This window comes from Sciurus carolinensis, chromosome 8 (genome assembly GCF_902686445.1).
Source record: "Sciurus carolinensis chromosome 8, mSciCar1.2, whole genome shotgun sequence".
NCBI classification, from domain to species: Eukaryota; Metazoa; Chordata; class Mammalia; order Rodentia; family Sciuridae; genus Sciurus; species Sciurus carolinensis.
In genome coordinates, this window is record NC_062220.1 from 115,650,727 (window position 1) to 115,677,675 (window position 26,949).

General features: G+C 40.1%; 1 protein-coding gene across 3 annotated transcripts in view; it reads right to left on the reverse strand.

The window, feature by feature from the left end:
• The window catches only part of Eif4enif1 (eukaryotic translation initiation factor 4E nuclear import factor 1), a 53,797-nt gene extending 30,692 nt beyond the window's left edge, over positions 1 to 23,105 (reverse strand). For 2 of the 3 annotated variants that reach the window (XM_047561081.1, XM_047561079.1), the window contains exons 1-4: positions 22,964 to 23,105; positions 21,904 to 22,026; positions 10,958 to 11,031; positions 7,591 to 7,718 (exon numbers count right to left, since the gene is read on the reverse strand). In XM_047561081.1, coding sequence (XP_047417037.1) covers positions 7,591 to 7,718; positions 10,958 to 11,031; positions 21,904 to 21,999 — 298 coding nt within the window. In that variant the 5' untranslated portion in view covers positions 22,000 to 22,026; positions 22,964 to 23,105. Of the gene's footprint in view, positions 1 to 7,590; positions 7,719 to 10,957; positions 11,032 to 21,903; positions 22,027 to 22,668; positions 22,820 to 22,963 lie in introns of those variants that run through there. The other variant, XM_047561080.1, reaches the window with a different exon arrangement.
• Between the last annotated feature and the right edge of the window lie 3,844 nt (positions 23,106 to 26,949).

Here is a 26,949-nt window from a genome sequence, read left to right on the forward strand (position 1 = left end):
TATTTTTAAATTGTAGATGGACACAATGTCTTTATTTATTTTTGTATGTGGTGCTTGGGATCAAATCCAGGGCCTCACACATGCTAGCCAAGTGTTCTAACACTGAGCTACAGTCCCAGCCCTTTTCAAAATATTTACAGACAGGGTCTCATTAAGTTCCTGGGTCAGGCTTTGAACTTCAGATCCTCCTGCCTTGGCCTCCTGAGCTGCTGGGATTACAGGTGTGCAACATGACAATGTCTGGCAGTTTTCACTATTTTAAATAAGAGTCTCTGCATTTCTTCATGATTCTGTTAGAATAATTTTGGGGGGGTGGTACTGGGGATTAGGCCTCATGCATGATAGGCAAATGTTCTACCACTCAGTTGTATGAGACTAAATTATTTGTTTGAAGAATATACTGCACTAAGTGTACTGACAGACTGTGTAGAAGAATCTTTTTCTTTTGTGGGATAATGGACATTGAAGCCAGGAGTGCTTTACCACTGAGTCACATCCCCAAACCTTTTTATTTTTGAGACAGGGTATTGTCAAGTTGCTTAGGGCCTTTTTAAACTGCTGAGGCTGGTCTTGAACTTGATTCTCCTACCTCATTCATCTGAGTCCTATGGATCTCAGGTGTGTGCTACTGTGCCTGGTTTGTAGGAGAAATTTACACCTCAAACTAGAGCCAACCATACCTTCTTTGCTCAGTTCCAAGTTCTTATGATGGGTCTTCTCATCTCAAAAGATAGTCTTAAAATGAGTTCCTTAACCGATTTTTATATTGCCAAGTCTTCATTTCACCCTTAAATAATATCTTTTCTAGTTTAAAGAGTAGAGGTACTGATCCAAGATGGTGGACTAGAGAGAGGCTGCATTCCTTGTCACTCTATAACTTGGGGTTCAAGCAGAGGATATCTGTTTCTTGGTGAGGCAGTTTTTACAGCTTATCAATCCCCTGCTGTTTACCCCATTTGTCTACTGTGATCACCTGCAGTTTGCCAGCATATCGACTACTCGTTGAGTGCAGATTGCTCACTGTCTGGCACTCTCCATCCGCCATTTGTCTGCCGCTTGCCTGTCCATCACCTGCCTTTCACCTAACCATCACCCAATGGCCGAGGTTCACCTCCCGATCATCCAAAAGCAGTGAGCAGACTGACCACAGACTGCCAGTGGAGCACCAACTACCTACTGTTGCCTGGAAGTTCACTGTCACAATACCTGCAGGTCTGGTTACATGTGGCTGCCGCCATTTTGAGACAACAGCCAGGATTTGTAGGACCCTTGGCCGGACTGACTGAGCCCCGTCTCCAGGATCCCTAAGCCTGACTGATCACTCCCTGCCTCTGGGGCCCTCATTATCGACTGACTGCTCCCTGTCACCAGGACCCCCAGACTGACTAATTGCACCCCGCCCTTGGGATCCCGCAACCAGATCGACAACACCCCACCTCCAGGATGCCTGCCCGACCAACCGCACCCTGCTCCAGGACCTCCAGCTGAACACACCCACACCCTGAGCTGCAGCTCCCCATTTGGAATCCAGAGTGGCCACCTTGTATAATCCTGGAAGCCTTATCTTCCATCTTTAGGTGGGGCAAATCCCATCCTGAGACACCTGCTGGAGACTGGAAGCTCATTGTCAGGTACCTCTCATACATCAGGCTACTGAAGACTAGGAGGTTTGAACACTATATGACTGTTACAGTGTAGATTTTCTTTTTTCTCTTTATTGAAAATTTTTAAGTTTTTATTTCTTTACATTTCTCACCCTCTTTTTCTTTTGTTTACCTGTTCCCTCAGAGTCTCTTTCTCCCTTTTCCTATGCTAACAACCGACTTCTTTCAATTACGCTCTCACTTTTCCTATGATCCAGAACTTTTATACATTCTTTTCTTATCCCATTAACAGTTACATCCTACGCCCCTACCCCTCCCCATCCTCTTTGTCCTCCATTAGAAACTGTAGACCTTATGGTAAATCTATTTGTTATACTGAAGATAATAATTGAACTCATTCTGTTTATTATGACAATATTGTTAACATCCTCATAGGGGTTATTTGGTTTCAGGTTGCATACTGTCTGAACTGGGCACTGCTAATATTGATCTCCCCCTTAAAGAAAAGGTTTTGGAAAACTGTAGGGTAACTATCAGCCTACAAAGGGGGAAACTGCAATACCCCAGATCTGCACTGCTAGAGGGGAAAATGCAGGAACAACATGAAAAAACCAAGGGAATGATCCAAACAAATCTAGATTCTATAGTAACAGAATCCAGTGACAGTATGGTAGAACAAATGTAAGAAAAGGACTTCAGATTATACATGATTAAAATGATTCGTGAAGTGGACACACAGTTGCTACAGGATGCAGCAGGGAAGGAAGCCCTGCAGCAGAAGCAGTGATTGCCACTGTTCATTTTCCCTTCCCTTTGCTATTGGTTACCCCATAACGTTATGTCCCCCTAATACTTGAGGTGTCCTTTTTTTTTTTTTTTTTTAAAGTGATGGCTTTTTTCTTTTTCCTAAAGGGATTTAGTGTATAAGAGGAATAATAAATAGCAAAGAGCAGCTATCCTCTGTTGAGAATGGAAAGATAAATAAGTTGGGGAATTGCAAAGCCTTCTCTGTCCCCAGCACTTGTCTTTCTCACTCCTTCCCTGGAGATGGTGGGAGAGTTTCCTAAGTCTCATCAGGGCAGCATGTGATTCATTTTGGGGATGGAAGGGATCTGTCCCACATCGGGAATAAAATTTATGATGCAAATTAAAAAAAAAAAAAAAGATTCATGAAGCGAAGAATGAGATAAAAGAGTAAATGCAGGCAATGAATGATCACTCCAATAAGCAGTTGAAAGAGCAACTGCAGGAAGCAAAAGATTAATTCAACAAAGAGATAGATTAAAAAAACAAAAACAAAAACCAAAAAAAACAAAACAAAACAAAACAAAACAAAAACACCAAACAGAAATCCTTGAAATGAAGGAAACAATAAACCAAGAAAAAAACTCAATGGAAAGTATCACCAACACACTAGACCACTTAGAAGACAGAACCTCAGACAATGAAGACAAAATATTTAATCTTGAAAATAAACTTGCCCACACAGAGAAGATGGTAAGATGTCATGAACAGAATCTTCAAGAACTATGGGACATCATGAAAAGGCCAAATTGAAGAATTATCGGGATTGAGGAAGGCACGAGATACAAACCGAAGGAATGAACAACCTGCTCAATGAAATAATAGCAGAAAATTCCCCAAACCTGAAGAATGAAATGGAACATCAAATACAAGAGGCTTACAGAACACCAAATGCACAAAATCACAACAGACCACACCAAGGCACATTATAATGAAAATGCCTAACATGCAAAGTAAAGATAGGATTTAAGGCTGTGAGAGAAGAGCATCAGATTACATAGAGGGGGAAACCAATACGGATACCAGCAGATTTCTCAGCCCAGACTCTAAAAGCTAGAAGGGCCTGGAACAACATATTTCAAGCTCTCAAAGAACATGGTTGTCAACCAAGAATCCTATACCCAGCAAAACTAACCTTCAGATGTGAAGATGAAATAAAATCCTTCCATGATAAACGAAAGTTAAAAGAATTTACAAATAGAAAGCCTGCACTACAGAATATTCTCAACAAAATATTCCATGAGGAGGAAATGAAAAACAACAATGTAGGTCAGCAAAGGGAGGAACTACCTTAAAGGAAAAACCATTCAAAGGAGAAACCAAGTCAAGTTAAAAACCAAAAATAAGCCCAAATGACTAGGAATATAAAGCATACCTCAATAATAACCATGAACATTAATGGACTAAACTCAATCAAAAGACTGGCAGGTTGGATTAAAAAGACCCAACAATATGCTGTGTTCAAGAGACTCATCTCATAGAAAAAGACATCCACAGACTAAAGGTGAAACGATGGGAAAAAAACCTACAACACACACAGACTCGGTAAAAAAGTGGGGGTTTCCATCCTTATTTCAGATAAAGTGGACTTCAAGCCAAAGTTAGTCAGAAGGGATAAAGAAGGGCATTTCATACTGCTTAAGGGAACCATAAATCAGGAAGACATAACACTCAGAAATATTTATGCCCCAAACAATGGCGTACCCATGGACATCAAACAAATCCTTCGCAATGCCAGGAATCAAATAGACCACAACACAATAATTCTGGGTGACTTTAACACACCACTATCACCACTGGATAGATCTTCCAAACAAAAACTAAACAAAGAAACCACAGAACTCAATAACACAATCAATAACCTAGACTTAACAGACGTATATAGGATATTCCATCCATCAATGAGCAAATTCACTTTCTTCTCAGCAGAACATGGAACCTTCTTGAAAACAGACCATATGTCATGCCACAAAGCAGCCCTCAGGAAATGCAAAAACACAGAGATACTGCCTTGTGTTCTATCAGATCATAATGGAATGAAATTACAAATCAATGACAAAATAAAAAACAAATTACTATAACACCTAGAGACTAAATAATGTGCTACTGAATGAAGCCTGGATAACAGAAAACATCAGGGAGGAGATAAAAAAATTCTTAGAGGTCAATGAGAATGACAATACTACATATCAAAATCTCTGGGACATTATGAAAGTGGTACTAAGAGGAAAATTCATTGCATGGAGCACATTCCAGAAAAGAATAAAAAGTCAACAACTAAATGACCTAACAATACAGCTCAAAGCCTTAGAAAAAGAACAGAATAACAGCAAAAGTAATAGAAGACAGGATATAATTAAAATCAGAGCTGAAATCAATGAAATTGAAACAAAAGAAAATTCAAAAAATTGACAAAACAGAAAGTTGGTTCTTTGAAAAAATAAACAAAATAGACAAACCCTTATCCACACTAACAAAGAGAAGGAGAGAGAAATTCAAATTACTAATTTTCATGACAAAAACAGAAATATCATGACAGACACCACTGAAATACATAACATAATGAGAAGCTACTCTGAAAATCTATATATATTCCAACAAAATAGAAAATATCGAAGACATTGACAGATTTCTAGAGACATATGCTCCTCCCAACCTGAACCAGGAGGACATACACAATTTAAACAGATCAATATCAAGCAATGAAATAGAAGAAGCCATCAAAAGCCTACCAACCAAAAACAGTCCAGGACCAGATGGATTCTCAGCCGAGTTCTACAAGACCTTCAAAGAAGAACTCATTCCAGTACTTCTCAAAGTATTCCAGGAAATAGAAAAGGAGGGAACCCTACCAAACTCATTCTATGAAGCTAATATCACCCTCATACCCAAATCAGCAAAGACATATCAAGGAAAGAAAAGTTTAGGCCAATATCTTTGATGAATATAGACGCAGAGGGGGCTGGGATGATACCTTAGTCAGTAGAGTGCTTGCCTTGCAAGCATGAGGCCCTGGGTTCGATCCCCAGCACTGCCAAAAAAAAAAAAAAAAAAAAAAAAAAAAAAGAGAGAGATGCAGAGATTCTTAACAAAATACTGGCAAACCATATCCAAAAACATATTAAAATAGTGTACCATGATCAAGTGGAGTTCATCCTGGGGATGCAAGGTTGGTTCAACATCTATAAATCAATAAACGTAATCCATCATGTCAACAGTCTTAAGAATAAGAATCATATGGTTATTTCCATTGACGCACAAAAAGCGTTCAACAAAATAAAACACCCTTCATGCTCAAAACACTTGAAAAAATAGGAATAGTAGGAACATACCTGAACATTGTAAAGGCTATTTATGCTAAGCCCACGGCCAACATCATTCTTAATGGAGAAAAACCGAAAGCATTCCCTTTAAAAACTGGAACAAGACAGGGATGCTCTCTTTCACCACTTCTATTCAATATTGTCCTGGAAATACTAGCCAGAGCAATTAGACAAAAGAAATTAAAGGGATATGAATAGGAAAAGAGGAACTCAGCTGTCACTATTTGCTGATGACATGATTCTCTATTTAGAGGATCCAAAAAAACTCCTGCAGAAAACTTCTAGACCTCATAAATGAATTCAGCAAAATAGCAGGAAATAAAATCACCACGCATAAATCTACAGCAGAGAAGAAAAAGTAGGCCCGAATCTCCATCACATTGGTTTAGGACTACACTTCCTTAACAAGATCCCCATAGCACAAGGAATTAAAAGTAAGAATCAATAATGTGAAGAGAGAGCGTACAAGAGTGGTAGAATATCTTTTCTACACACACTTCAGATAGAGCACTCATCTCCAAAGTTTATAAAGAACTTAAAAAACTTCACACGAAAAATACAAAGAACCCAATCAATAAATGGGCTAAGGAAATGAGCAGACACTTCACAGAAGATACACAGGTGATCAACAAATACATGAATAAGTGCTCATCATCCCTAGTAATTAGCGAAATGCAAATTAAAACCACCCTAAGATTTCATCTGACTCCAATTAGAATGGCTATTATCAAGAACAAAAGCAATAATAAGCATTGGCGTGGATGTGGGGAAAAAGGCACACTCATACATTGCTGGTGGACTTGCAAATTGGTGCAGCCACTTTGGAAAGCAATATGGAAATTCCTCAGAAAACCTGGAATGGACCCACCATTTGACCCAGCTATCCTAATTCTTGGTTTATACCCAAAGGACTTAAAATCAGCATACTACAGTGATGCAGTCACATCAGTGCTTATAGCAGCTCAATTCACAATAGCTAGATTGTGGAACCAACCTAGATGCCCTTCAATTGAATGGATAAAGAAACTGTGGTATATACACACAATGGACTATTACTCAGCCATAAGAAAGAATAAAATTATGGCATTTGCTGGTAAATGGATGAAGTTGGAAAATATCATGCTAAGTGAAATAGGCCAAGTCCCAAAAACCAAAGGCTGAATGTTTTCTCTGACAAGTGCACGACAATATATAATGAGGTGGGGGTGATTGGGGAAAGAGAAGAACGAAGGAACTTTGGATGGTGTAGAGGAATAAGGGGTTGCAGGGGGTGGGGATGGAAAAACAGTAGCATGAAACAAGACAGTATTACCCTATATATATGTATGATTACATGAATGGTGTGAATCTACATTGTATACAACCATAGAAATGAAAAGTTGTACCCCATTTGTGTACAGTGAATCAAAATGTGTCTGTAAAAATTAAAAAATATTTTAATTAAAAAAAGAGTAAAGGTACATAAGATCAAACTTTATTCCAGTCTCACATCATTTCCAAACACTGTATTTTGATCAGTTCATTATAAATTAATTGCCAGAACCAATTTACATCTAAGCACTAATATTGTATGAGAGATGAAGCATGAGCAGATTTATAGAACAGCTTTGTTATCAATCACATCTATCTCAGTTATGCACACCAAATACATATTCTAACATAGTCTACTTGCCACTGCAATGTAGGAAGACTATGATATTACCTTGTTAATTAGGAAAAATTCAATTGGTATATCAGATTCCTGAAGATAGCCTCCTGCCACCAATACATAAAACTCTCACAGCTAATAATGATACCAGTAGCCAAGAGCATGCCTCTACCAAACAGCTGCTTCTGTTTACAAGAGACTGTGTACTCACCTACGATCCTACGCACCAGGGACGGTCGGTCAGTATCCAACTCTTTCTTCAGATTTTCCACTGGTGAGCTACGCCCTGATGCTGGGTAAAGAGAGGCATGCCACTTCTCAGGGTCCCAGACACCATCACTACAGGTCAAAAGGTACCAAGAGTTAGCATTTGCAGCCATGAACTATCCATGTGGGTAGTTGTCTAATTTCTAGCCTCTTCAGGTAATAACTTAAGGAAACACCTTTCCAATATAAAATTGCCTAGTTACCTCCAGAAGGGTTACCTCTTTTAAGATGAAAACAAAAACAAACAATTTAATAATAGTGATCACATAACACCAATATGCACTTGAAAACCAAAGGTGTGCTGGGCAGGATGGTGCATGCCTGTAATCCCAGCAGCTCAGAAGACTGAGGCAGGAGGGTTCCAACTTCAAATCCAGCCTCAGTAAATTAGCCAGGCCCAAAGTGACTTAGTGAGACCCTGTCTCAAAATAAAAATAAAACAGGGCTGTGGCTGTGGCTCAGTGGTAAAACACCCTGGTTTTGACCCTTGATACCAAAGGGGGAAAAATTAAGCAAAACCTTTAGCAATGGGTTGGGTTGTGGCTCAGTGGGTAGAGTGCTTGCCTGGCATGTGTGAAGGCCTGGGTTTGATCATCAGCACCGCATATAAATAACTAAATAAATGAATGAATAAAAGTCCACTGACAACTAAAAAAAAAATATATATATTTTTTATAAAAGACCCTCAGCAACTTAGATCTTGTTGCAATAAAAAACAAAGAGGACTGGGGTTGTTGCTTAGTGTTACAGTGCTTGCCTAGCATGTGTGAGGTACTGGGTTCAATTCTCAGCACCACATACAAATAAATGAATAAAACAAAGGTCTATCAACATTTTAAAAATATTTTTAAAAAATTTAATAAAAAAAGCTGGGCATGGTGGTTCACAATTGCAATCCCAGCAGCTTGGAAGGCTGAGGCAGGAGAATTTTGAGTTCAAAGCCAAGCTCAGCAACTTAGCAAGGCCTTAAACGTTCAGTGGGAACTTATCTCTGAATAAAATACAAAAAATGGCTAGGGATGTGGCTCAGTAGTTAAGTACCCCTGAATTCAATCCCTTGTATGATAAATAAATAAATAAATAGCTAGATAGGAAAAGGGATGTAGCTCAGTGGTAGCTTGCCCCTGGGTTCAATCCCCAGTACTAAATAAATAACCAGTGGTCTCTATACAGATGAAACACACAGGGCAAGAAACCTTGGGGTATATATAGATTACAGTAACTATCTGTCCTACATAAAGATGTTTTACAAATATTTTGATTATTCATAATGTACTAATGGTTGATAAAAAGAAAAATCAAAAACAAATACAATTAAACCCTAACCCTTTTAACAGAAGCACTTCCTAGAATGTTTGGTATTTATTTTTTTCCAGAACTTTTATGCATTCTCACTTTTTCAACAAAGAGGATGCGCCTAGGATGTGTAGTTTCATGTTGATTCCCTTTTTAACAAGATGATAGGTGGTATACTGTGCAGAGGAAAAGTTCTGCAGCCCAACAATGTGGGATCAAATTCTAGTTTTGCCACCACCACCAAGGACATCCTGGACATGTTATTGGGCTGTCTTCTGCAGAAAGGACAACCCCAAACTGTAACTTAGACTAGGCTGCACCATATACTGACATTATACTCCACATTTCTCTTTTATGGTCTGCATTCCATGAGGCAGAAGTATCTGGCAGCACCTGGCACAGTATTTACTACATAACAGGCACCAACTTTTTCTTTCTTTTTTTTTTTTGGCAGTACAGGGGAGTAAATACACGTGTTGCACATGCTAGGCAAGTGCTCTACCAGTGGTTCACCTGAAAAAGTGAGTCAACCTCTCAGTTTAAAACCTCTCACAAAAAAGGAGGTATTACCTATCTTCTGCTGTTTGTGAGGATTTTAGAGTTTAAGAGCCCAACAAATCTTCATTCTCCAAGAGAAGAGAAACAACAAAATGAAGCTCTTTTCCTCTACCTCTCTTATTTTTGGTATTATCACTAGGCACAATGTCCCTACTTCAGAATAAAAGCTAGTATGTTTGCTTATAACTTTATGTGAAGAAGAAATAGTTGCAAAAATTAATTCCAACCTGAGGCATAAAAAGATTTTACAATTAAAACAAAACAAAACAAAAATACAAAACCAAAACACACACACAACACACACACACACATACACACACAAACCAAGCAATCAAAAAAACACTACCAGCATATCGGAAGACGAATGCTAAAAATGCTAGATAAACAGAATAGCCATTATTCCAATATTACCTTCTTCAGAGGAATGTGGTGGAGCATCTAGGTTTAACAGTCTACACATACAAAATTTAAAGTGACCCATTCAATTAAGAAACAAAACCTAATATGATATGTGAAAAACGTGCACAGGGCCAGGGCGGTAGCTCAGTGGTGCTGTGCTTGCCTGGCATGTGTGAGGCACTTAGTTCCATCCTTAGCACCACATTAAAAATAAACAAATGAGGGCATTCTGTCCATCTACAACTACAAAAATAAAAAATAAAAAATATATTTAAAAAAGTGGACAAACATGAATCATCTACCTTGCTTTTTTTTAAAGTATTTTCAGTTGTAGATTATAGATGGATAAAATACCTTTGTTTATATTTATGTGGTGCTGAGGATTGAACCCAGTGCCTCACATGTGCAAGGTAAATCCTCCACCACTGAGCTATAAGCCCAGTTCCTCTACCCTGCTATTTAAGAAATGACTAAGGTGATCATAAGAAGTATGATATAGGGTTACTGTAGGAGATTTTCAGATCATTTTTAGCAATAGTGTTTTCAAACCAAAGCTGCCTATGTTTTCTAAAGGAGGCTAAGAAGCAATAGGTTAATGTGAATGGCTAAATGGTTATTAGTTTGGGCAGACACAGATAAAGTGCTCAGAACACTCCTGACCTGGGGCAGGCCCTTGAAGAAGAACCCTAAATGCACAGCAAGAACCATAAGGTCTGGAGAAAAGATCTTGGTTAGGACTCCTATGGTCAAGCCTTGTCTTTCTTTCCTTTTCATCTTTTTGTTGTTGTGATGGTAGTGGGTGCATGCTAGGCAAACATTCTACCAGTAAGCTACAACTCCAGTGCTATTTTTTCTGCTTTCTACGTGACTGATCAAACCATTTTCTAGTTTTAGTCTCATTCAGTTCACTGAAGTTCATGATATAACCTCATCAAGTCCTTCTTCATTCATAATTTTACCAAAAAACCTTTAAGACAATATATTCTTAATTTACCAAGTGTGATAAAACAAAAAAAAATTAACAAGTAGAACTTAATGACTTAGAATGATAGCGATACCTGTCATATTTTTCAGAGAGGCATGAAGGTCTCTGTTTGGAATGGGGTCGTTCTTTTATATCCAAGAGCTCCTCCTAAAAGAGAATTCAAATGGGGATTTTGAATCATATTTTTCAGGTCATAAACTTTCAACTTCTGCTCTGAATAATTCTGAGTGTCCACCTTAAACATTTCACACAATTCTTATTTGTACTTTTGATTTATTTCAGGAAGAACTGGAGATTTGTACAAAAAGGCAAGCAGTGGAAGAGAGGTAATGGTTTAGAAGGGAGGGTAAACATGATCAAAACCCAATTTATGCATATATGGAAATGTCACAGTGAAAACCAACAAACTGCACAATTAATGTTGATAATTATAACAAAGCAAGAAAAAAATAATGAGAATATTCTTTTACAACCCCTTATCATTTCCCAGAGAGAATTTGGTACTACAGATTTTTTTTTTTTTCATTTTTAAATTTTTTTTTTGGGTGCTGGGGATTGAACCCAGGGTCTTGTGCTTACAAGGCAAGCACTCTCCCAACTGAGCTATCTCCCCAGTCCCTCTTTTTTTAATTTTGAGACAGAGTTTTGCTAAGATGCCAAAGGCTGGCCTCAAATTTGCAGTCCTCCTGCCTCAGCTGCCTTAGTAGCTGGGATTAGTCATGTACCACTGTGCCTGGATCAGAAATTATTTCGGTGACCCTTTTTCCATTCTCTCAAGGACTTTATGTCTTTAGCAGAGCAGAGAAGCTAACACATCACATACATTGGATGATTTCAGATGTGGGGACTTCTGCAGACCCTGGTTGAAAAGGTCTGTCAGATTTATATAACTACAGTTATCAATAATACTTTAATCTACCCTCCCAATTCAAATTTTGTCATGTATTTTGACTTTCTCTCCTGTCAAATACAAGAGACAGTCTAGAATCTGGTTGTTACCTCACTTGGGTCTCCTTCTATCTGTAACATCTCTACAACTTTTACATTCTATGACATTGACATTTCTAAGTAATGTAGTCTCTCTCCCTTTTTTTGCAGTACTGGGGATTGAACCTAGGACCTAGAACTTGCTAGGCAAGTGCTCTACTACATACCTAACTCTTGCTTTTTAAGAGAATTCATTTTGGCTTTGTCCGATGTTTCCTTATGACTAAGGTTAAAGCATTCCTGAAGCCAAACACTAACTTAAGAGAAACACTAACTTGTATCCTCAGAGTATCACTGCTGGATGCCATGTTATCCAGCTGTTCCTACTTAGTGATGTTAATTCTGGCCACTTGGCCAATGCTTTCCTAATTTCTGTTTAGTTATACTACTTTCCCACCTGCAATTAGTATGCAATCTGTGGGCAGATACCTTCAAATCATCCAAATATTCTGGTTTCCATCAAAATTCCCTCTAAACTTAAGTATCTATTGATGATTCTTGTCCAAAACCACTCTTCACTTTTCAACTCCTGTGTTCTCTCCATATTTACCTGCCAGCACTTGGCATTATACTGTAAACACACATCTTCCCCTTCTCCTCCACTTATTTTTTATAGGAGTATGGACTCAAGATTCTTAGTTTTCTAATGATCTATAACTTATTAATGTTCTTAATTATTATAGTGCCCAAATTATCCCAGATTTTGTTAGCTGAAGCTTCTACAAGCTGGCTCACATGTTCTTTCAATATGCCCCCAATTTCTGTAAAAACAAAACAAAAACAAAATAAACAACAACAAAAAAAACCCCACTGCCTTACTTTCGGATTTATCCCGTCCCAGTTAGTCATTTCTCTGAAAAATTCTAGTTCCATAAGAAACCAAAGTGTGGTAATTGGGTATATGCTTATTTGGTTATAGGTTCTTTCACCAAACCAGGAAATAAGTGCATTTCTATATGCATGCAAATATACATACACACCAGTACACAAACATGCTCACATATATGCATATACACAAAATCGATTGCCTCTGTTGTAATATATGTAAGCATTTTCATAATAAAGTAAAACAGCAATTCACAAAACTTTCATTGGCAGTAAAATGCTGCAACTGCCTTGCAAAATAACATGTAGCACTGTGCCATGATCTCTACAACACTCCCATTCCAGGGCTCAGGAGAGGAGAGTGCATACTGCTTCTTACAACACTGCTTCCATATCTTGGGGTATTGGAGAGATAGATTTGCTCTCTCAGCCTATAGGAATCACTGCACATGGCATGGCATGAGTTCACTCAGTGTCTTCGGATATCTGAAGCCTCTAAATGTTTTCAGGTCAGCAAATTATTTTACAACCAGAGCACATTTTAGTTTTAAAACTGGGATATCAATTAAGCACTTGCATTTATTTAGGATTTACTTATAATTTATCTTATTAATTAGGTAAAAGTACCTAGAAAAGTTTAGATGCCTAAGATAAACAATTGCAAATATAAGACAATGTCTAGAGGCAGTATAAATTCTCAAAATATTGTCAAAGGCCAGGCACGGTGGCACACACCTGTAATCCTAGCAGCTTGGGAGGCCGAGGCAGGAGGATCTCAAGTTCAAAGCCAGAGTTGGCAATTTTAGTGAGGACCTAACCAACTTAGTGAGACCCTGTCTCAAAATAAAAAAAATAAAAAGGGCTGGGGATATAGTTCAATGGCTAAGTGCCCCTGAGTTCAATCCTCCAGTACAAAAAATAAAAAAACAACAACAAACTGTCAAAGCACTGACATACCACCTACAAACAATAAAGACAGGAGTTCAGACAAATGTGCAGGGCAAATAATGGTGTCAGAATTTTGAAGGTGGGATAGGGAAATAATTTAGTGACAGAGCCCTTGCCTCACATGCTCAAGGTCCTGAATTCAATCCCCAGTACCATAAAACAAAAAAGAGTTTTGGAGATAACACAACAGTGGGACAGGGAGTCAGGGCAAATAGACCAACAGTAGTTACACCAATAGCATATGTCATAGTACAGAAAACCTAAATAGTACAGAAGGTTTAAAAATTGTCTACTTAACAGTGACAACAGCACTTGCCTAACATGCATGAGGCCCTGAATTTGATCCTTAGCAACACCACTTCCCACTGAAGGGGGAAAAGAATTCCAGTAGAAACAGGAAGGACCCTGCAGTGTAGGAAATGCACATAATACTACAGGGAAAAAAACACTTCAAGTAATTTTCTGCTACCAGAAGTAACTCAAAAGATTACTACAAATTGCCTTACCCATCTCAAATACAAACATCAAAGTAAGAACCTTAGCATATTACCACCCAAGGGCAATACATTTCACCCTTAAATGTACATATTCTCATGCACAACTAGAAAGAACCAATTAAGAAAAGAAATATTCTCAATATACAAAAGTTTCTAAACAATGGGGTTTGTTTGGGGGAAAAAACCTTTTAACTTTAACAGATAACAAGGTTCTAAGTGTTCTGTATTACTATTATAATTTTTTGTTGAAACTTATGATTTAAGTTCACTGGAAAAGATTAACATTTTAACACATTCACAAAACATTTAGGAGGGCCAAATTTTGGTCCTACTGGTAGGAATAAAGAAATATTTTAATGACAGATGCAGTGATGCTGCCTGTAATCCCAGCAAATAGGAGTTCAAGCCCAGATCAGCAACTGTGCCAGGTCCTAGGTAACTTAGAGAGACCCTGTTTCAAAATAAAAAATAAAAAAGGTTTTGATTTGAGGCCAATAGTATAGCTCAATGGTACTCACCTGATATGCCTGAAGCCCCAGATTCAATTCCGGCACCACAAAGAAAAAGAACAAGAACAAAAACAAACACACCCAACTTTGTATTGAGCATATTTCTCAAAATGTGGCCCAAGGTCCAAGAGAGGAAGCCTCCTTGCTGGGTTTAGAAAGCTAAATGTTTATATTTCTAAAGGTTCTAAAATGGGGGCTGGGGAGATAGCTCAGTTGGTAAGAGTGCTTGCCTTGCAAGCACAAGGCCCTGGGTTCGATCCCCAGCACCGCAAAAAAAAAAAAAAAAAAAAAAAAGGTTCTAAAATGCATAAGATGGCATCTCTCTAAATTCCTAAGAGAGAATCCGTCCCTGAAGTAGTGAGGAAAGAGACCATGAGCTAAGTTAATGCAATTTGCTCTTTTCTTCACTGTCTACAGAACACTTCCTGTGTTCCAGGCTCAGTGCCCAGCATCAGCAGATGATTCTTATCCTTGCCCCTATGGCTCTTCTAGTCTCTCAAGAGAAGTGTTCTTCAACTGCCATCTCATTAAGAGTCCTCAACATCAATTATTTCTGGAAAAGAAGCCCTTTTAAAGGGGATGTTTTCAGAGAAAACCTTTAACTTTGGCTAACGGCAAAATACTTGGAAAATGCCCACTCTTCACTGGGAGGATGATGATCCTCTATGACTATTTCAGGAGAGAATGTGAGTTTACCCTTTTGTAGGTTAAGAATCCATATAAACTTACTGATGACGGGCAATTTCACTAAAATTATCATCTGGGCAAAAAAAGAGTCAATACTCAGTTGAGACCTGTTTTCGCACACAAGTTACCAAAACCTGACCAGGCAAGAACAATCTGCTACTTGCCCAAGTGCCACATGCCCAAGGAAGTATGAACATATTTTCTTAGTTGCAGCAGTCTTTCTTAAAACGTAATTGTGAAGCGTCCCCAAACAATCTATTCGGGAATTACTAACGTGGACACCCACTTCTGGTGGTCAGCATTAAAGCAGAAAGCAAATGAATCTGAATATAAGTCCAAAACGTTAAGATCCTCTGCAATTTCTTTTTGCAGGAATCCCATGCAGAAGCAGCTATGCTTTCTGACATTATAGAAGAATTTTACCTGAGTCACATTTATAGAAGAGGACAAAAGGTAAATTCTACTTTTGTGAACTGATTTTTAATTCATAAGAGGATTAAAAAGTTCAGTATTTATAATTAAGGTGGGTTAAAAAAAAAATCTTGATTTCATTGTTAGTAGTCAAAGTACTCTAGAAGTGACCTAGGCTCTTTCTAAAAGGGGTGACTGTCCTGATGGCAATAATTTGGTTGAGGTACACCTTTGACCACCTCTCTTTGTTCTCACCCTCCACATGCCCACTAATATTGGGCCTGGCCCATGCTGAACTGACCGAACAATCCTAGTGACTTGGAAGGCTGAGGCAGAAGGATCACAAGTTTGAAGCCAGCCTCAGTGACTTAGTGAGATCCTATCTCAAAAAATAAAAAGGACTGGGGGTGTAACTCTGGTACAGCACTTGCCTACCAACTGTGAGGCCTTGGGTTCAATTCCAAGTACTGGGAGGGGGAGCAGATTAGAAAGCTTTAAAAATAGATCACAATAGTATCCATGGTCAGGCAAAGATGAACCAACCACACATGGGGTATGTGGGATTCATTCCATCATTTCCTATTCATGAAGCCAGTTGCTGAAAGGGCACAATTTAGTTCTTGTAGGAGGTCAGGATTCAAATCAGATCACAGTGTTGATAAACAGGTCTTAGACCTGGATTTACCCAAACAACTATCAGTGGCTGATCTGATACAAACTGTCTTCTAGTGAAAGAATTTATATGAAATTAAGAAAATGGGAATAGAAAAAATAAGACTTTTTGTTGTTGTTGTTGTTCATGTATTTTTTCACTGATCTGGCCAATGCAATAAAAATTAACCTTGGCTTTTAAAAGTGCTTATACAACTGATACAAGCAAAGTAAACAGTAAGTAAACAGGCAGAAAATACTAGGGGGAAACCTAAATATGAAAATCTTTTAGAACTTTCTGGTTCCATATTAAAATGGAATAGAAAATAAGCATCTTGATCTTTGGTATCTAAAGGAGGTTCACCTTTTAGTATCTACCCCCACTTTCAATAAATCATAAGCAGTTAGTATTTGCTATGTGTCAGGCACTTTTCTAAGCACTTGGCATGCATTTTCTCAAGTATTCTCCATAGAGTCCTACAAGATAGGTGTTATTCTATCTCCATTTTACAGAGCAAAAGGATGAAATTCAGAGACGTTAAATATATGGCTGAAGGTCACACAGGTAAGTGAGTGGTACAGTGGAGATCCTAATCCAAGAGTGGGACTCAACTGCCCCTTATCCTCTCTCTCATGCTCTCAAAGGGACAAGGGAAGGTACAGGCTTCCCCACAGCTCAGCCATTAAGTGCTGGCCTTGCCACTGTCCAGTTGGATTACTGGGAACCCTAACTCAAACAGTCACCTTCTCAGACAGGTTACTTCTAATTCGGCCTTCTCTTAAAGGTCCCACCCATAAATTTTTATGTTAAAGGATGTAATTGTACAATGACTGGCTTCTTACCAGCCAAATTTCCACCATGATAAGCAAGTAGGAAAGGACATTTATGGGGGGGAAGGTCCCTGATTCCCAACTTTTCAAGAAGAGTTAGAATTAGTCAGGTAGGAAAGACTAGTCAGAATAAAGTTATATATATGGTCTTAACTGGGTGCAATGATACACATATGTAAAACCAGTGACTCAGGAGGCTGAGGCAGGAGGATCACAAGTTTGAGGACAGCCTAGATAAAAGGCTGGGGATGTAGCTCAGTGGTAGAGCACCTCTTGGTTCAATCCCCAGTACCATATCAAAAGAAAAAAAAAAAAAAAAAAAAAAAAAAAAGGATCTATGGTCTTGTCAGTCAGTCAAAAAGTTTTTGGTACTGGGGATTAAATCCAGGGGTGTTTTACCATTGAACTACAGTTTCAGACCTTTTTATTTTTAGATAGCATCTCACTTAGTTGCACAGGGCCTTGCTAAGTTGCTAAGGTTGACCTCAAACTTTTGATTCTCCCCACCTCAGTCTCCTGAGTTGCTGGGATTATAGGCATGCTCCACCATGCCAGACTTGCTAGGTTTTCTGGACAGTTGACACATTAAGATTATGTAATGATCTTTCATGCCATAATTCTGCCTTCCTCTAAACAGGCATCCTTATTTCTATTACTAGCTTAACAAGTTTTTAGCTAAGTATATCACTGAAATGTCACCTATTAGAGGTTACTACTCAACTCAGTTTATAGAAGATATGCATGAAGTTACCAAACAAAGTCTTTGTATAGGAAAAACTGACCATCTAATTCCTGATTTCTACCTGGGATTTAAGTTTTACTCTTCTCTCAGATGATTAACTTTAAATCTTGTACTGATTCTCTCCATGGAGGCTATGAGGATTGCTCAAATCAGTCCACTTAAGTTGCTCATCTGTTTTCTTAATCATTTTAAAGTACAGATATAGATGTGGCTGTATCCACTGTAATGACCAACTGGTCTGCCAGACACAAACTATGTTGTAATTTTTGAGACTGGGGTGGGGGTCTTACTAAGTTGCTGAGGCTGACCTCAAACTTGCAATCCTCCTGCCTCAGCCTCCTGGGTCACTGGGATTATACACATGTGCCACTATGCCTGGCAAGATTCTTTTTTTAAGTTGTCGATGAACCTTTATTTTATTTATTTATAGGTGGTGCTGCGAATCCAACCTAGGGCCTCACACATGCCAGGCAAGTAAGTGCTCTATCACTGAGCCACAACCCCAGCCAAGCTTCTTAAACTTTACTGTGAACAAATAAAAGGATTACCCTAAAAGATCGTCCTAAAAATGACTTAAGCATAAAGGAGGAAATACACATGCCACTCTCTTATCAAAGTGTGAAAGTGATTCAAAAGCTTCTTTGCTGGGACTCTCCAAGTACAATACTCATTAAAACTTTTAATTCAACAGGGCTGAGGAGACAGCTCAGTGGTAGAATGCTTGCCAGCATGCTGGAGGTCGTGGGTTCAATCCCTAGTGCTATATGCAAAAATTTTAATTCAAAAAGTGCTGAGAGATTAGGAATCACAAGCTTGTAAACAGTCTGAATCAGTTTCACTTCATTTGATAAGCTCATTTCAGAATTCACCTGTCAACATTTTAGACAACAAATTCAAGTTGTGGAGCACTACTCAAGCACTCTCAAATTTGAGAACTACATTTGTTAAGAGTATATATGAATGCAGAACTGAAAAGCTTCCCATCAGTTCACATTCTGGCATGCCAAAACAGACTGTGCTAAGACAGCAATTAACCATAGTTAGGTGTGATGGCATATGCCTGTAATCCTAGCAACTAGGGAGACTGAGGAAGGAGAATTGCCAAGTTTTAGGCCAGTCTCAGTGAATTAGAGAGACCCTATTTCAAAATAAAATATAAGGGCTGGGGATGTGGCTCAGTGGTAAAGTGCTCCTGGGTTCAATCACCAGTACAAAAAACAAACAAACAAAAAAACCCTGGTAATTAACCAAGTTTTCCAAGGAAGACTAAAGTCTTGTTTACTATGAGTTCCCACCTTGGAGCTGCTTAAAAAGCCAAATCTTGGGGCTGGGGAGATAGCTCAGTTGGTAGAGTGCTTGCCTTGCAAGCACAAGACCCTGGGTTCAATCCCCAGCACCGGGAGGGGAAAAAAAAAAAAAAAAAAAAAAAAAAGCCAAATCTTCTGGCCCACATAGAATTCACTTTATCAAGGTCTATAAACTTATAATACGATCCCTGAGCACATAACATATGAGAAGCAAGATGAACTAAAGGATATATCCTAGCACAAAGAGAAACTGTTATGTTTAACCTAGAAAGCACCTGACCAATCATCTGCACTCTTCCACCTTCATGGGGGGAGGGAGTTTGAATTCTTAACAACAGAAAATATCCCAGAAAGAAACTGAACATTACACTAAGAAGGGTGAAAGGTTAAGGAGCCTCTCATCCAGCCTATGTATTTTTCTGCTCTTGTAAGTAAACACCCCATATTTACCAAAGTTTCCACAGAATATCACCTATAAAAATCATTGATGAGTTTCCCTTTACTGCTTCTAGATCTTCTATCCTATGAACATGAAGTGGCAGGAACTTCTCTAAATGCTTTATGTATTCTAATAATTTGATCTCAGTATATAGATGGAAGAGTAGAATGGCTCAACTATTATTCCAGTTATAGAATTAACAGAACAATTCATTACGGTGCTCAGAACACACAATCACTTTAGGCTCTCTTCAAAGGGAGATAGCCTTAGTTTTCCTTAAGTCCCATATAAAATTACTAGAGTGATGAGAAACTCAAGATACAAGAGCATAACCCTAACATTGCCTAAATATTATCCTAAATTATCATTAACAAAAATCTCTTGAAAGGAGTAGAAAGTAAACCTATTTCAAATAAATTTGATTGAAAAGACTTAAATCTAAACTCTACAATAATTAACCAGTTCTTTTTTTTTTTTTTTTTAACCTTCAGAGTTTAGGACTTTTAATTTGTCCTAAAGTCACTGAAGCAAAACTCATAAAACATTCTGATTTCCTTTATACCCCCCAACGCAAACAAAACAAAAAACTATTTGTAGGAAAAAAAACAGTTTTGTACATGGGATGAAACAATATAAATTCAAAACTTACAGATAAGGGTTAGCTCTATCACTCATCTCTTTAAAAAGTTTATATGAATAACCAGTTCTTTAAGGCACACTTAGTATGAAGAATTCTGAGGTTGGACTGTATAAAAAAAAAAAAAAAAAAAACCAGTTATACCGAGCTTCAGTATTAAACCAGTTCTTTAAGGCATACTTAAGAATTCTTAGGTTGGACTGTAAAAAAAATGGACTATAATGAGATTCTGAATCTTTTTTTTTTTTTTTTTTTTTTTTTGGTACTGAGGATTGAACCCAGGGGCACTTTACCACTGAGCTATCTCTTCAGTCCTTTTTATTTTGTAATTTTTGAGATGGGGATGGGGGTCTCATGAAGTTTTATACCCATTCTACTCAAGCCCCCGAAGGGTTTAGTTTTTTGTACTGGGGATTTAACCCAGGGGCGCTTAACCACTGAGCCACATCCCCAGCCCTTTTTAAAATATTTTTTTTATTTAGAGACAGGGTCTCACTGAATTGCTTAGGGCCTTACTAAATTGCTGAGGCTGGCTTTGAATGTGTAATCCTCCTGCCTCAGCCTCCCAAACTGCTGGGATTACAGACATGTGCCATGGCAGAAGGGTTCAGTTCTAAATGTTGAAAATGAATACCTTACATTACCTGATACTTTATCAGGTAGGTAACAGTAGCAGTGATACACAAATATGGACTGACTTTAATCAGTATCCTGGGAAGTCAGGGACAATAAAGCATATTAGAGACCATGACTGATTCTACACTAAGCAGATATAGACATGGGCCCACCTAGAATATAACCTCTCTCGTTAGTAGTGTCAATTGTTTGTTCTGTAAGCACATTTTATGCACTCCAGCCCAGAATATTTCAGAAACCCAGAAATGTATTACAGCTCAATGAATCTTATCATTTCTTGAAAAACATACTGTAGCTAGCAAGATAATGATCTTTGCAGAATCTTTAATAAATACATGACCATAGAGTGATTCCTAAGGAGCCCTCCCTCAAGAAGATATCCAGATGGGCAGTTCAAAATCACTACAAATTCTAAGGTAAGGGAAATATAACTGAAGTCTTACTTTTGTGACTACATATCTAATTTGTAACAGGAGGTAAAAAAGACAAACAAAAAAATTCAGTTACCCTGGCCAGACCACTCTTATGGGTTGTTTGCCTCTCAAGGAAACATCAATACAGAGGATACCGGTTTTGTGAAGCATTCAAAAGCTGGAATCCTCACCCTCAACAAATAAATCCTTAACGCCAATTTTACAGTTGTTACAGAACAAATCCACAAATTCATACAGGATTTGAGACAATATTCCCTTCACTTAAAAGCTACTTAGACACAAACTCCAGTTTAAACTCTGGTATTCACATTTCCAGAAAAATGTTCAAAGCAATGCTTTCCTAAATTTAGTTATTATTTAGTTCATGAAGTGAGTCAGAACAAGACTATGGACTTTAGGTAGTCAACAAAATACCTACACAATGTTACCGACCTCCCTACCTATAAAGAAACACTATTTCATTAGTAACAAAGCCTACTTTTGTATAGCGATGAGGGGATTTGGAGGCCGGCAGCTTCTTCAGGTCAAGGAAAGTATCTCCATTTTCTGTTTCACCCACACTTCTCCTATCCATGGCTCCTCTGTCTACAATTTTTTACACCTGGAAGATAAATCAGCACAAATTTGTCACAGAAAACAGAAATTTTCAGAAATTTTGGCTGCTTCTTAAGAAACTACAACTTTTAAAAAGATCTCTTAAAATAGTTAAAAAAAAAAAAACCCATCCAAAAGTTGTGATATAAAGTAGAACCACATTAGAAACAAAACCACTGGAACTTAGTTATCTCTCCTAGTAAAATATTCTAAGAACTAAAAGGATAAGGAAAGCAGAAGTGGAAGGTACCCAACTCGGGATACAACCTTTAAGCAGCTTTAATACAAAGAGAAACCAAGAATCACGGCCACCCATGGGAACCCATCACTGAGTGAAGGGGAAGTTTCCTGGGGTCGGGGATGGTAGACTGGGTGAGGCTGGGAAGTCAGGGTGTTGTAAAGTGCCTGTCACTTGCCAATGGACGGCACCAGCTGCCCCTTGTTATTCGAGGATCAAGGGGTGAGAACCTGCCCAAGTGCCCCTCGCCTAGCCGGCTGCACCTGTGGCCATGTCAGTGCTGCCCGTGCCGGGAAAGGGCGAGCACTAGCCTCAGCTCAGAAACTCAGCTTCCCCAGGTCAACCCCCAGTCCCTCGCGCAGGCCCTGGCCGAGCGGCCTTCTTCGGAGTAAGGGCGGGGACCGTACTTACTGAGGAAAGGCGGGCCGGAGGGGCCCGGGAGGCCAAATCCCCTGGCCCGGGCGCTTTGAGCTGTAGTTGGCGCAAGCCCGCCGCCGTCCGACCCAGCCCGGCGGCTCGGGCCCCGCCAGCCCGCCCGCTGCCCGCCGGCCACCCCGCGGGCCTCGAATCCCTGCCCGCGCCCCCCCCCCGCGCGCGCACCGGTGCCCGCGCTCCCGCACGCGACCCCAGGAGTAGCGCGCCCGCGCCCCTTCTCCCCCGCAGGCACTGGCGTACGACGCCTGGGACCCCGCCGCCAGACTCTTACTCGGTGCCTCCGCCGCTCAGGCGGCCTTTCGTCTCCACCGCCGCTTCCCTCTCCTCCCCTCTGCCCGCGCCGGTCCCAGCACGGCTCCCCACAGCCTTCGCTCTCGGCCCCCCCCCAATCCAGCTCGGGCTGTCTCTCTTCAGCCGCCGTAACTGCGGCCCGGCCCTCCGCCCCTCCTCTTCGCCCCCTCCCCCTTAATAACTCCCTCCACGCACCCGAGCCCCAGCACCGCCTTCACCGCCGCGCGACCGGATGTGAGGTGGCTGCAGAGGTGCCGGGCCGAAAAAAGAAACACCACAGCACCCTCCCCAGGAGCTGGTCCCTGCGCGAGCCCGGCTGCAGGGACGCAGCTGCCGGAAGGAGACGGCGGCGGCGGTAGGACGAAAACAGCGTCAGGGGCAGTGGAAGCTCGCCCCCTTGCGCGCAGGCGGTCGCGGTGGGCAGTCCCTAAGAGGGAGCTGCGTTCCCACGCGTGATGCGCAGGCGGAGCGGGCGGCCAGAGACTCAGGGCCACGCTGCTTCGCAGAGAAGGTGGCGACCAAGTGGGCTTAAGTCCGCAGCTTGGCTTACCCCTGGGATTTCAGTAGTGGGAACCTGAATAGGGTAACTCAGCTTTTTTTTTTTTTTTTTTTTTTTAAACTAGTGGTGTGATCTTGAGTAAAGCTCTCAGGAGTTTCGCTCTTCTTTCTAAAACGGTCTCTTACCAATTTAAGAACTAGGCAAGGGTATGGGTTGCTGCATTTATAAGTAAACTTGTTACAGTTACCTTTGACGCAGGTACAGGCCACTCCCAAATTGGTTGAAATATACCATCTCGCCCATAATCTCATTCTTTCTTTAGCCTGCCAGGGAAGGAGAAATGTAAATGTAGTTGGAGGAAATGAGATGGCGAATGTCAAGTACTTTGCTCGTAGTGCGGAGACTGGAACTGACAAGGGGGGCACAGAAATGCAAGTATGTGCGTAGTGGGAATACTGCTGCGCTGAGAGGAGGTGGTTACGTGTGAGCCTGGCCTGAAGGAATATTGCAAGCCACTGTTTCTGTCCGGTTGAACTGCCCAGAATTGGTGTGAATTGATACACAGGCATGGAGGCAATGTAATTTTCCTATCAATTTAAGCCTTCTTTCTTTCAAGAGGTCTACTTTCTTTGAACATTACTTCGCTCGGGAACCGAGGGACTTCGGTAGAGTGGTCACTAAATTCCCTATGCGCTTTGGCAACAGAATCTGTTTTCTTTCTTTCTTTTTTTTTAATTAACTTTTCTATGCAGGTAAGAGGCAGGAAAGCAACGTTTTTAATTCTGGCTTGATTTTTGAATCCCTCTACAGGCTGTGGAGAGTTAAGACAATTTATCCTTTGTTCATCCTTACTTTTGGTTTTCTTATCTTAAAACCTGGGAAGATAACCAGCCACTCATAGGGCAGTTGTCAAGTATGCCAAGGTGAGCGAAAAGCCTTCTACAACCTCCATTATTTGGGGGGAAGAATACAACAAAAAACTTTGCGGTGAAGTCTGTGTAGACATTTTTTTTTTTTTTTTTTTTTTTTTGGTGGTACTGGGGATTGAACCTGGGAGACCTTGCACATGCTAGGCAAATGCTTGATCACTGAGCTACATCCCCAGTCCCTCAGGTCTTTTTTTTTTTTTTTTTTTTTTTTTTTTTAAAGCAAACTTCTAACCTGGTGTGGTGGCTCAAAGCCTCTAATCCCAGCGGTTTGGGAGGAGGCTGAGGCAGGAGGATCACAAGTTCAAAGCCAGCCTCAGCAACTTGGTGAGACCCTGTCTCAAAAAAAAAAAAAAAAGGGGGGGGGAATAGTTCAGTTGGTAGAGTGCTTGCCTCACAAGCACAAGTCCCTGGGTTCAATTCCAGCACTGCCAAAAAAAAAAAAAGAAAAAAAGTAAATAAATAAATATCAAAAATAAGTAAAAGGACTGGGGATGTAGCTCAGTGGTTAAGCACATGGGGTTCAATCTGTGATATTAAAAAAAAAAAAAAATTCTGCTAAATGCTGTGCAAACTCCTGAAATAACAGTTGGGAGACTGGGGCAGGAGGATGTCAAGTTTTCGAGACCCTGTCCCTGTCTCAAAAAAGAACTGGGAATGTAACTCAGTGGTAAAGTGCTCCTAGGTTCAATCCCCAGTACCAATAAATACATAAAAACCAGTCTGGTGCAGTGGACTGTAATCCCATCGACTGGAGAAGCTGGGGCAGGAGGATCTTGGGGTAGAGGCCAGCCTCAGCAATTTAGCAAGTCCCCTGTTGCAAAATAAAAAAGGGCTGGGAATGTAGCTCAGTGGTAGAGCACCTGAGTCCAATTCCTAGTTCTGCAAAATAAAACCAAGGTGGCTGGGTGGGTATGTAGCTTAGTAGAGGAGCACTTGCTGGCATGTATGAGGCTCTAGGTTCCATACCCAGCAGCATCATCCAAAAAACAAAAACAACAACAACAGAAAAAACCCCACCATATCAAAAAACAACCTTCCTTTGGAATTTGAATTTGGGGTTGTTTTTGGCTGGGGGTACAAAATACCTAGTCTGTTTGACTCTGGGTAAAGTGTTTAATAGCAATATATACCTGAGAAATACTGTAATGAGCAATTGTTAATATCTCATTCTGTACTTGTCTTACAAATTTGTTCTGAAATTATTATGTTTAAAAAATTTGTTCTCATTAGTTATACATGACAGTGGAATGCATTTTGACACATTGTACACAAATGGAGCACAACTTCTCACTCCTCTGGCTGTACATGGTGCAGAGTCACACTGGTAGTCATACACGTACATAGGGTAATAATGTCCACCTTATTCCACTATCCTTCCCACTTCCTCACCCCCTCCCCTCCCCACTGCTCAATCCAAAGTTTCTTCATTCTCCCTACCCCCACCCCCCAATTATGGATCAGCATAGACTTATCAGAGAAAACATTTGGTCTTTGGTGTTTTGGGTTTGGCTTATTTCGCTTAGCATGAGATTCTCTAGCTCCATTCATTTACCTGCAAATGCCATGATTTCATTCTCAAGGCTGAGTAAATAGAATTTGGGTTCTTAAGGCTAGGAGAAAGAGGACTAATTACTAGGAAAAGGATTTTTTTTTCCCCCTTTGGTGCCGGGAATCCAACCAGAGCCTCTTACACTGGGGATGTGAGTTACATCCCCAGCTCAAGAAGGGCTATTCTTGAGGCTATCAAGTCCTGGTTCTGCCACTTGACATTTTACCATCCTAGACATCAGTCTCCTTGTTTGTCAGAAGAGGACAGCAGAATCTATTTTTCAGGCTTGTAGAAGGAATTAGAGGTAACATTTAAAACTGAGGACTGGGGATATACTTCAATGGTATAGCACCACAAAAAGACCCAAACTGGGGCTGGGGAGATAGCTCAGTTGGTAGAGTGCTTGCCTTGTAAGCACAAGGCACTGAGTTCGATCCCCAGCACCCAAAAAAAAAAAAAAAAAAAAAAAAGACCCAAACTGATCTGGTTATTTCTTGCTGTATAATAAACCACCCCAAATCTCTGAGGCTTAAACCAGTATTTATTTTGCTTCCAAGTTTGTAAATTGGGTTGGTACCAGCTTGGATGCATTTGATACCAGCTGGGGCAGCTTAAAGGCTGTGGGATAGGATCACTTATATGTTTGGTAGTTGAAGGTGGCTGTCAGCTGGGACCTCTGTAGCTTTATCTGGAACACTTACACGTGGCCTCTTGATGTAGTGGGAGCTTTGGATTCCAAGGATGAGTGTCCAGAGAGGGCAGACAGGTACTACATTGCTTTTTAAAAAAATTTCCCCCTTCTGGTTCTTGGGATCCAATTGAGGGCCTCATGCATGCTAAGCAAGAGCTTTATTATTGAACTCCACCCTCAGCCCTGCATTGCCCCTTTCTAACTTAGCCTTGAAGTCACACAATGTTATTTCTGCCATATGCCCATTCTGTTCCTTAGGAGTCACTAAGGCTGGCCTGGATTCAAGGGAAAGAGACTT